Source organism: Erythranthe guttata, chromosome 13 (genome assembly GCF_056151865.1).
Source record: "Erythranthe guttata isolate IM_541 chromosome 13, IM_541, whole genome shotgun sequence".
NCBI classification, from domain to species: domain Eukaryota; kingdom Viridiplantae; phylum Streptophyta; class Magnoliopsida; order Lamiales; family Phrymaceae; genus Erythranthe; species Erythranthe guttata.
Window position 1 is genome coordinate 14,422,230 of NC_142545.1, and position 11,789 is coordinate 14,434,018.

At 37.2% G+C, this 11,789-nt stretch overlaps 2 protein-coding genes across 6 annotated transcripts; one reads left to right on the forward strand and one right to left on the reverse strand.

Annotated features, from left to right (window-relative positions):
- The first annotated feature begins 1,238 nt into the window (after positions 1-1,238).
- LOC105962481 (transcription factor TCP2) lies at positions 1,239-5,713 on the forward strand. 4 transcript variants are annotated; one of them, XM_088812520.1, is made up of 4 exons: positions 1,239-1,271; positions 1,483-1,750; positions 1,843-3,350; positions 5,420-5,713. In XM_088812520.1, exon 3 carries the CDS (start codon positions 1,906-1,908, stop codon positions 3,319-3,321), a length of 1,416 nt encoding a protein of 471 aa, XP_088668646.1. In that variant the 5' UTR covers positions 1,239-1,271; positions 1,483-1,750; positions 1,843-1,905; the 3' UTR covers positions 3,322-3,350; positions 5,420-5,713. The 4 variants fall into 4 exon arrangements, with proteins under 4 accessions (XP_088668646.1, XP_088668645.1, XP_012842245.2 ...); XM_088812519.1 differs by having other exon boundaries at positions 1,262-1,321; XM_012986791.2 differs by lacking the exon at positions 1,239-1,271 and having other exon boundaries at positions 1,451-1,750.
- A 939-nt stretch (positions 5,714-6,652) lies between these two features.
- LOC105962482 (F-box protein At5g46170) lies at positions 6,653-9,826 on the reverse strand. 2 transcript variants are annotated; one of them, XM_012986792.2, is made up of 2 exons: positions 8,174-9,826; positions 6,653-7,013 (listed from the first exon to the last, which is right to left on the reverse strand). In XM_012986792.2, exon 1 carries the CDS (start codon positions 9,365-9,367, stop codon positions 8,213-8,215), a length of 1,155 nt encoding a protein of 384 aa, XP_012842246.2. In that variant the 5' UTR covers positions 9,368-9,826; the 3' UTR covers positions 6,653-7,013; positions 8,174-8,212. The 2 variants fall into 2 exon arrangements, with proteins under 2 accessions (XP_012842246.2, XP_012842247.2); XM_012986793.2 differs by having other exon boundaries at positions 6,653-8,090; positions 8,174-9,754.
- Positions 9,827-11,789: the final 1,963 nt, after the last annotated feature.

The following is an 11,789-nucleotide window of genomic DNA, read 5'->3' on the forward strand; positions in this document are numbered from 1 at the left end:
AGGTGATTTAATTTGGACATAAGTCATTGATCAAGTTAAATCGGTTTTTTGGATTAGGCTTTTGAGCTTTAACAAAATCAAAGAGAGAAAAGATCTGGACTTGGGCCGGACTCAGCACTGCGACAACAAAGTCAATAATTTTCTTTAACAAGAATTCTCTCGTTTAATTACAAGCTATCCCTCGTCTCGTTTAATTATGTAGCCAACCATCATCTCGTCAAAGGAAGCTAACCGTTTCTTAACTCGTTTGCATGTAATCCTTTTGGAGGTTTCCCGATATATGGCAACCGCCCTTGCGAGGTTGCCTTCTTTTTTGGGCTTTTATTGGGCCAGCCAGTTTGAATCGATCCGGATCAGTCGTACCATTATTTTCCATATTACCTTAGTTAAAAGCTAATTTTTATTTATTTATATAATTATTATCCAACAATTTATATATTTTTACTAAGTGTTCATCTGAAATTGTGACATAGAAAAGCATTTGTTTCATAGCATTTTTGCAGGGCTTTGGAGTTTGGAAAGTTGGGAGATAAGGGAGCAAGTCCACTGGAATTTCGGGTTAACCCGTTTACAAACTTCAAAGTCGGGTCATCTACCCGCCTCCTATATATACCTCATTTCCCCTTATCAATTTTAGCCATCACATGATCTTTAAGGTAATTAATTAATTAATTATATTCCTTTTTATTTTGGTAAATAATTTTCTTCCAGATGTGCTGAAACTCAGCTTTGCAACTACTGCAAATTAAACTTGGGGAAAATACTGTTTAATTCATTGCAATCTAGCTAGTTAATTTATTCGGAGATCAATCCAACAATTGTTGATTTGTATTCGTTTTTCGTCGATTGTTTCGTTTAATTTCACATATACTAATTAATATTACTACTAATATTATCATTGATAAAAAGAAAAAATATATGTATATGTTAATTTTTTTTCCTTAATCTACCACTATTGTTACTTACTAATGCTTGGTGTTATTAAGCAGATGGCAATTATGTCTGCAATTTCTAGGGTAGCAAGCTTTAATTACTTAGGCCGTCCTCTCTCTCTCTCTCTCTCTCTCTCTCTCTCTCTCTCTCTCTCTCTCTCTCTCTCTCTCTCTCTCTTTGTGTACCTGTCTCTTTCATCCCAGTCTGAAAAAGTAATCCAAATCTTAACCAACATAAATCATGGTTTAGTTTGTTATTTGCTGTTACATTACATATATTGACTTTTAAGCAAATAAAACCAGACATTGAAATTCAACCATCACGTACTTCGTTCTCAAGTAATTTGTATTTTCAGAAAGAAATAAAAAAAAATGAAGTTAAAAGCAGCGTAAAGCTTTTTCTTCTTTCTCAGCATCTGATTCTGTTTCTCCTTTTATTTTTCTCTCTTTTATTTTGCATTTTTTGGGGGTTGGATTATTGGTAAATACGTGGTTGTTATATATTTGACTGTTTATTTAATTTTAATTTTAATTATTATTTGGGTTGCAGAACTGAGGTAAGAGAGGTCTGAGCAAGTAAGTACACCACAGGCTTTGGTTTTTGCTTTTGAAAGCACTGCTGCAAAAAAAGCTTCAAACCAAGGAAGCCCCAAAACCTGTTTTCTCTCTCTAAACTTTCTCTCTCTTTACATATATATATGTATCTATATATTGTATGTATATATCACTAGAAAAGCCAAAGTAGTCTGTGTAATCGTCATCAATGCAAAGGACGGTACAGTCTTCCCCACACCCACTACTCATCATCTGCACCACAGGCATACAGAACCCCCACCACCTGTTTTCTCTCTCCTCAGCCTGAAACCCTAATTTCACAATTTCTCAATTTACCACTTTCATTCTCTCTCAGCGTACACAAATAGAGCAGCGGAGGAGCGGAACGGAGATTCAGGAAAGGCATGAAACCGGTGGTATGGAGGTAGATGAGATCCCACGTAAGTACCCTAAAATCAGCAATGGTAATCGGAGACCGGACTCAACGAAAATAGGCCACGCTCTCAAAATGGACGAGCAGTACCCCGACGAAGAAGAAGAAGGAGAGAACAATCGGGGTGCCGGCGGCGTCGTACGCGTCGGAGGCGTTGATCTCGGTGGTGGTGTGGGTAGGTTTTACGGCTGGCCTTCGTCGCGAATTGTTAGGGTTTCGCGAGCATCCGGTGGGAAAGACAGGCACAGCAAAGTTCTGACATCGAAGGGGCTTAGGGACCGGCGGGTGAGGCTCTCCGTCAACACCGCTATTCAATTCTACGATTTACAGGACCGTCTGGGTTACGATCAGCCGAGCAAGGCGGTGGAGTGGCTGTTGAAGGCGGCGGCCACCTCTATTTCGGAGCTTCCTCCGATGACCTCTCCTTTCCCCGACACCCCCAAGCAGCTGAGCGGCGAGAAGCGGTCGAGCACGGCCGGAAGTGATCAACTCGGGCTCGACTCGGCCGAAGTGGATATGGACGGCGGTGCTGTTGGTGGAGATCCCAATTACTCCCACCATCATCAGCTGACGAAATCCTCCGCCTGTAGCAGCAATTCTGAAAACAGTAAGGGTTCAGGCCTTTCTCTCTCTAGATCTGAAAGCAGGATTAAAGCCCGAGAGCGAGCGAAGGAAAGAGTGGCGGAAAAGGAGAAGGAAAAAGACAACGAATCTCCCCATGTTTCTTCTCTGAATAACCCTATTTCTCAGACAACTTCTTTTACTGAGCTCTTGAGCGGAGGGATTAATAGCAGCACTAACGGCGGCGGCGGCGGAGTTCATCAAAACCCTAACACGAACGAGTCCAATTTCTTCCTAAAATCTCCGAGGCAGCAATGGTCATCTACTCCGATGGATTATTTCAACACCGGGCTTTTAGGTCCGCCGGGAACTCGTTCGGGGCAAATGCATTTGGCAGCAAATCCATTCACATCGGTGGCTTCTCAAATGTTCAGTGTTGCCGGAGACCACCAACCGGAGCTCCACCACTTCTCTTTCGTACCAGATCACTTAGCCCCAGATGTAAATGCTGCTGCCGGAGGGAACAACAGTAGCAGTGGCGGCGGCGGCGGCGATTACAACTTGAACTTCACCATCTCTTCTTCTGCAAACTCATCCGGCCTTGCTGGTTTCAACCGGGGGACCCTTCAGTCCAATTCTTCCTCGCCGTCAATGCTGCCTCACCTCCAGAGGTTTTCCGACGGTTCTCCACCAAGCTTCTTCGTATCCACCTCCGCACCTGTGGACAACCACCAGTTCCTCTCTGGGTACGACGCCGCCGGCCGCTTGCAGCTCTGCTACGGCGATGCTCATGCAAACAACGGCAGGCATTCCGGCCAGAAAGGGAAAGGCAAGAACTGAGGAGTCGTCGTCGTCGTCGTTCATTCCAGGTAAATTTTCTCAAACTTATATTAATTAATCTGCATTTGCATTATATTTGTGCTTGTTTCGATTCGATTTAATTCTTTTCACGTAGGTTTGAATATTTGATTTTTGTTGCGTCTTTTCTGATTTGACGTGTTTTTTTCGATTTTCTTGATTTCACAAAAAGGCATGACCATTGGGGAAGAAATATTTATATATATATAAAAATTATATATATGTATATATTTATATGCTACTCTCGCCTCATTGTATTGTCTTTTAATGAAAGTGGCATAAATACCTGCAAATTAGGATCGGGTGGTTGTCTCTTTGTTTGGTTCCCCTTCTTTGTAACATATACGGCGGAGACAGGTGTTGCTCTGGTAGTGAAAGGTGCAATCTGGTGGTGGCGCAAAGCCATGAGAGTTTAGGTTAGGTGTAGGATGCAGAGGATCTTTTCTCTTAATATTTTATTACACAAATATTTGTGTCTCCTTTTATTGTGGCTGCCCAACTATTGGTCCGTGACACAAACTCTGGCGAGAGCTCAACACTTGTCAGTCCAATCGGCGCACTGTCGATTTTATCTTATTTTAATTAATACCTCTTACCCACCACTACTTAGGGTTTTTAAGTTTTACCTGTGATTTAGGGTATCCCCTAAACTAAGAAAATTACGGTTTTATCTATCCTACACCCGGTGAAGCTTACATAGGATGATTTTTTACCGTTAATCTACACACACCAATGTAGGTGTATGTGTGTTTGTGTGTATATGAATGGTAAAGATCTATCCGGTGTATTTCATCCGATGTAGGATCTCAAAAGCCGAAAATTACCAAGGAATAAATCATTTGCTTTTTTCCTGAGTTTTTAAGCTAATTATTTTTAGTTGAATATTAAAAAAAGTAATCAAGCATTTAAATATTCTTATAGCCATGGTATAACTGAGACTTAGAATAATTGGTGTGATTATATTAATTTTATTACTGATTTTTTTTATTTGTATAGATTTTTGAATTGAAAGAAATTATAATTAAAATTATTGATCCTTTGGTTTTTTTTTTTTTTTGAAGTTAACTAAAATGTTTTTGTCATTTTAATACCAAATATAGCTAAAATAGCTAGTCATTTCATTAATTAAGATAGTAACACAACCATTTCATAAATATATATATATATATATATATATATATATATATATATATATATATATATAGGTTTGCCTGCCCCCATGCATCTTTTCTTTTGGTCAAAAAGAAATTTTGAAATGAATGAATCCGTACGTATTTTTACCTATATTCTTAATTGTATTTTTGTATAAGAAAGAACTAGGCAATTGGCATTAGAAAAGTCTAGGGTTTTGGGGTTGTGGTATCTGAAATTTAATTTGTCTTGGTGGTGTCTGCCAATTTTCGATTTCACCGTCGACGAAGTGTGTTTGATGAACTCTTTCATTTTGAAGTTTAATATCTGCTGTATGCATTTTGAATTTCCTTGAGCTGCATTGGTCTTGCTAATTAGATGATTTGGGTTCAAATGTGCGATTAGTTTATATGGTTACTTAGTATTAATGTGTGTGATTGTGTATTAACTTTGTATTAATGTGTGTGTTTATTAGAGTTGCATACATGGTTACTATAGTTTTTGTAATGCGAGCTAGGTGCAATTTAGAGTGAATCAAAGAGTGAATCTACAAGATTTTGAGTATTCTTATGAATCAACTGTTGATCTACGTGAACGAATAATGTCGTTAATTACTAGAGATTACTCAAAGTAAATCTATAATCTAGATTTTCTTCTTGTTTTTTTTTTCCAATTCCCCACAATCTGCTGCATCATTTATACAACCTGTCTTTGGAACCAAAGCCGGGCCGGGCCTAATGTATGTGTGGGCTTCTATCCAACCTAGTACTCGGGTTTTGGGTCGTTCCATATTCCAAATACCTTTTACTATCACCACACCTCAACAAATGTTTGTGAGAATATTATGTGAGATAAATGTTGTAACATGGGATACCAGTAAGTGTTGATAATGTTAAGTCGTATAATTTTCTTATCGGTAGAATTAAAAACTCATGTTTCTTTTGTGCAGGTACGTAAGTACGGTGTCGGTTTCTGAGCAAAAAATTGCTTACATGCACCACAGCCTTGGCTGCTTATATTTGTTGTTTATGCCTCTGAATTTGCTGTTGTTGATTCTGAGTTATTAATGTTATTCAGCACTGTGATTTTGCTGATGGCATATTATAAACCTCCTTTTTTTTTCCTTTCATTCCGTTTGGAATTTTTTTTGACTGTTTCTGCGTTTACGGAACTGTTCATATAATTGTGTATGAAGGTCATTTTTCAATTCTCTCTCGTGTAATAATTTCCGACGCTTCATCCCCACACATTTATTTTCTCTTGTTTGTTTTTTGGTTTTTTTTTTTTGGGTCATTTCTCTGAAATTTTGTAGTTTGTCTCTTTAATCTTTACCTATGGGACCAAACAGCACTTAAAGGAAGAACATTATGGTGTTAAAAGACAATAATAGTAAAGGTGGAACAGGCAGAAATAATAATTGATGAAAGCAGACAATAAATAATTGACGAAAATAATAAGAAAGACTGTCAATAATGGACATTAGTAGCTGGAGACAGCTTTGTTGATAATTGCTCAGTTCCAGAGAGTTTTTTTCGTGCTGCTAGAAAATGGCTGTTAGTTGAATAAAGCCAACTTCTTATATTTCTTAATTCTTTTTTTTTTTTTGGACATGCTAAACAAAAAGTTAAAAATTAAAAATTAAAATAAAAAATGATGATATTACCTGAACAACAACAATAATAAATAAAAAAAATAAAAAGACTCAGTTAGTTGCCAAGGCTGGAGATGAAAATCTGACCACCTTTTTTTTCTTGGTCTGGGGGGAAGCATATCATCAATCGACCCAATACATGCATTAATGGAGTTAAATAAATAAAAAGCAAACATCATCAGTTATTACTACATCCATCCAACTACTCAAGACAGAAACCAGAAGACACAAGTTGAGACTATTTTTCTCCAAAGCAAATCAGGTGGGTCATCCCCCATTTATTCTTATTCTTGTCTAAATTTATAATGAATTCATCTATCTATGTTGTCCACAATTTCAAATTGCTATTAATTATATGTAGCCATAACTGCACTTGTACACATTTCTGTACATTTGCAAAAAAATGAAGGCCCCATCCCCTAATTTTGATGTGACCTAATTTTATCCTATAAAACATGCTCTAAAACAGGAACAAAACCCCCTACTTTCTGCCAATGTAAGAAATCACACAAATGATTGTGGCACCAAATACAAGATGAAGATCACATTTATTACGGCAGTAAATCAGCTAATGCAAAGATTCTCGGTACATTTTCCATAAGAGGACACAAGCATAGAATCCTCATATACCTACAATATTCACAGATAGAAAACTAACATAGGCAGATGACTGAAAAAGACATAGGATCATAATTTTCTTACAATATAATCCAGTTTCATATGCATGAGTTCAAAATCAAGGCAGAATGCAGACAAATTTTTGCAGTCATAACTCGAAGGGACATAACCTTGTGCAGACACGCACTCGTAGCTTGCTTTCTCACCAAAAAACTTGTGTATTCTCTGCGCTTCTCCAGATTATTTTAGGCTGTTCTTGAGAAGGTGGACTTTCCTGGAAGATCCATTCGTATCAATGAGAGTAATTAGAATTGTTAATCAATTAGGAGAAAACAATTGAAGAAAGTTGCACAGAATTCCAATATTGCAGTGAAAAGAATTAGAATTATTAATAAAGATTACTAGGAATGCCAATACTACAGTTGTAGATACGGTTGAATACTGTTGTGTCAAAGACTAGCACAAAATGGAGAAAAACATCCCTTCTTAAACACCCAATAAGAAAAAAGACACCAAGATGACAGTCAGTGTTTACGCGCTAGCATCTCTGTTTTACGGAATTAGAAAAGGTAAGTTGTTAGGGGGAAAAGTCAGGCGTAGCAGCTCAGAGATGCAACATATTGAATAAATTTTCAGTGAAGCTTAATCGAGAATCATGCTAAGTAAAGGCCCATGAGATTATTGAATTCCATTCGATGCATTTCATATTGGTTCGAGATTATTATAATCAGAAGCATTATTTCACATTATGCCACCTAGATAATGGAGCATCAGAACCAAACGAATTTCAATCCACCAAGTAAGCGCACAGATCAACCATGTGGTAGTTCAACTATAAGCATATTAAGTGAGAAGAAACGCTTGTTCAGGAATCAACAAAATAACAGCAAATGTGTAAACTGCAAGAGATATCTTCAGCGGTTACAAAATCAGGATATATTTACAGACATTTGTGTAAAGAACTACCCAGAAGACAAAAGATAGATTATGCAATTACAGGCTAGATTACACACAAAAGCATTGTACGAGTGATTTGGGATGCAGAACAACATTTTAAGTCGAAACTGTGCCTTATTAGTAGAAAGGAACTTAATCACCAAGAAAATCGCTCTATCAATTTCAGGCACGCATTTACATATATCAATTCACCAACACTCAAACATGGTACACTAATATCTAAGAGATGGCAAACTATTGAAACATTGCAAATGAAGCAACAAATATGACTACATTTAACAAACTTATGAATGCATCAAATCCTTTTTTTCATAGATGAATCAGGCACTCTGAAGAAAACAACTATAGAGGTTTCATGCCATCCCCGAGACTACTTCAGTTTGTTTTCCGTCATCTACCAAAATAAATTCTTACATATAAACACAGATCACAAACCCAATCAGATATTTTTGGAATTTGCAGCAAAATCAAGAATACCTCAAACATGCAACCGTTCATCCCTGGACAAACCCCATCTCAGAAAGAGTTCATTTCCAGACAATATGTTCTCCTCTTCACCAACATCCTAGCAGCAGTCCTGAATGGCTCCTCAAATGCGGATGCAACCCAATTCCCTTCCGAACCCACAACCTCCTTCTTCGGCTGCTCACTGGGCCTGATTGCAACCAAAGTTGCCCCCTTCAACACCAACCCATTGGGCAACTCAAGATGCGGCGCATACCATAACCGCATGTTCAGAGCAGGAACGAGAGTCCTTTTAGATGCCGATGACGCAGATAAAGGCTTCACTCTCAGCTCCTCCAATTGGTCCTTATTCATAGACAACACCCCTTGCCCATCTGAATCCGTCAATACCAAGCTCTCAAGCGTCTTATGCTCTGCTATTATAGGCTGTAGCAGATAATGCCTAGCTGAGGCTGCAATGAGTGAGCTAATAGTCCACACAACTCGCAACTTCAAGCCTCCATTCGTGTAAAAGGACTCTGGTATGCTGCCATTATCATTCTCAACTCCGTTATTATTACCGACATTATCGATATTTTGACAAGTGCCTGAAGAACTGAAGTTACTGTTCAAGTTCTGGACGACACTGGATGCTCCGAGAATAACACAATAATCAAGGGTAGAGCCGAAATCAGCCTTCCACTTGAGCAAAACACCGTCATCAATCCCTAGCTCTCCACTGGGAAGTTCTATTCTGAGGAGCTTGATTTCGTTAAAATTCTTCAATACTTGAGTGGGTGAGTGGTGGGTGACGGTATTCTGCTCAGTTTCACCATCGAAATCCTCAGATAGAGGCAGGCGACGGGTTGATGGAACGATGAGCTGAGAGAGCGATTGCAAGGGTTTGAATAATCCGGAGAAGACGAACCGGAAGAGGGAGGAGATAGGGTGGCGCAACTTGTCGGAGGCGGCGGAAGTGGCCGAGGATGAAGAAGAGGTGGCGGAGGGGTCGTCGTCGGAGATGACGCAGTCGACCCGGACTATGACGTTGTCGACTTGGGGAACGAGCGAGTGGAATCTCTTCGAAACGACGCAGCATCTGCCTAAGGCCTTGACATCGCCGATTTGATTGAAGATCAAGAGGATGAGGGAGTCCGGCAGCCGGTCGAAGTGGTCGATTGGCTCCGGGTGGATTTTTCTGCCCAGATCTGCCCTAATCGAACTCATTTCCAGCAACAATTTACAATTCTCTGCAGGTAATTCAATCGCGAAACCGCTGATTTCGGTGGGAAATAGTGATTAGGGTTCTGCAAACAAAGATCTAAGGAGAAGAAATAGAATTAGAAAAAGTATGGAGATGAGAACGCAAAAATAATTGTGGGAGAGCGATTCGATTCTTAGCTGTTGAGCTTAATAGGTTTTATCTGTGAGTGATTTTAGGGTATGGAGAGTTGGGGGAATCCGTGAAGAAAGAGACCATTCGAAGAAAATGGTGGTGGTGGAGGAGATGCCATACACGATTTGTATGTGTTGTCTAGTGCGTGTTTCTCTCTCTCCTCTCTCTCTCTCCTTTCTCTCTCTAGGCAGGATGTGCGTGGGGCAAAACGACACCGTACCTTACCGTCCGATACCCCCGTTTTTAGGTGGTGTTTAATGACACTATTTACTAGATTTAATGACACCATTAATATAACAAATACACAAGGCAATTATATACTATTCAATGCTGTGGTTGGAGGGGCTAAATGGTAAATTATTATTTTTAATGTGAGAGGAATTTAAACAGCAATAATAATAAGTAATGAAGTCAAATAAGGGAATATTATTTTGACAGCAAAAGTAGGTACCAACAAGAGATTCCATTTGCTTAAGTTTTACTCTTGTGTGTTTTAGGGTGTATTATTAACTAAGTAATCATTATTAAGGATTTTGATTTTCCTAATTTCTAGGTGTGCTAAGATTTTTTGTCTTAAAATGGAGTAAAATGTTAGGCTGAATGGCTGATGCTTCAACTAATTAAATTAAAATTAAAAATAGTTCCGGTGTCACATTAAATATATGATTATGTATCATGTAATATATATTATTTTAATTTCATCCATAAAATTAAATAGTTTCATCTATTTTTTGAATTATTGTACTTTCTCATATGATTAACTGAAATACATAATTTAATTTTTGGACAGATCATTCCTTGTATTATATATTGCATTGAACTGCATTATTATCTTGATGATGCATTACAAGTTGTCGTGATTATTTTTTATTTTTTTTTCTTGACTTACAAAGTTGCTTCGAATTAAAATTTAAAATTTAAAATAAATAAGTAATAGATAATCAACCATTAAATTCAGATAATCGCACGTACGCACCCACCCCACGTACACACACTACACATGTTTTGAGTTATGGGGGGCTTATAGACATGTTAGCATGATGGCTATTAAATTTATAAGTCTCAAATTTGGAAGAAAATTATGAAGATTCAATTATATTGAATCACATCACATGGTTTCTTTAGAAGAAAAAAAATTAAAGTGTACACTATTAGGTATAGTTTATTGAATATAATAACACTTCAACCAAGTCCAATCAATATATTAATTTTATATAGCTTGATTTTTTGAGATGATTTGTAAAATATCTCAAATGATTCTAAATAAAATATAAATTCAATTCTACTGTTGATTCAGGTAGTAGATGACTCTGTAAAAAAAAAGTTTATTTATCGAGAGATCCAGCCCAGTAAAATCCGTCAACAGACTCGGTCACTCGGCCTAAAGAAGGTAACCCATTTAGGAAGCATTTCATTTCCTCGTCACAGCATCTGAGGGAGAAAAGCATATCAGCGAGAGTCGAGTTGAGCATTCGGGCGCTCGATCCAAATATTTGATTAGTGAACCATCAATTCTTATTGGAGGAAAACAACATCCAAACGCGGGAAATGAGTAATTTATGTAAATATATTAACTACCACCACATAAGTAGTTATTTATTTTGTTTGATTGGATGAGAATTAATATTAAAAGTTAATAAGAAGATTTGAGTAGATCATGAGATTCGAAAGTTGTGTGCAATAATAGCAATGTATCCTTTTGTAGGTATCAATTTTCATGTGCAATTGTGCAAAGCCTTAGATCTAGGATTATATTCTTTTTTAATTAACATATATAGAACCCGCACGTTACTCCATGTCTTCATGTTTTATTTTTACACCCTTTTTTTTTGTTATAATATTTTCTTTTTTTACCATTTTATTAATTTATATATGTATATATTATATATATTTCAATTCTTTAGAAAAAGCCAAAAAAATCACAGTTTTCAAGTAGAGGTTGATGGAGCATAAAGCATACGATGCCGTGCAATCCGTACTGAAAATGTAAAATAGAATCAAACATTGCATGGAAAAATGTTTCTCATCTGTATATAAAAATTGCTACATGATGATTTTTAGTATTTATTATTTTTTTATTTTTTTGGCAAATAAAGATCTTCTATCATTTGTTAGATAAATGATCGATCATATTAAAATATGAATACGAGAAATCGATAAAATTTCATGAGATATATTAAAATGTTTCTCGAACTTTTTTTTTAATACAAAAATACCTTCACAATTCTTCACATATTATAATAAAAGACGAGA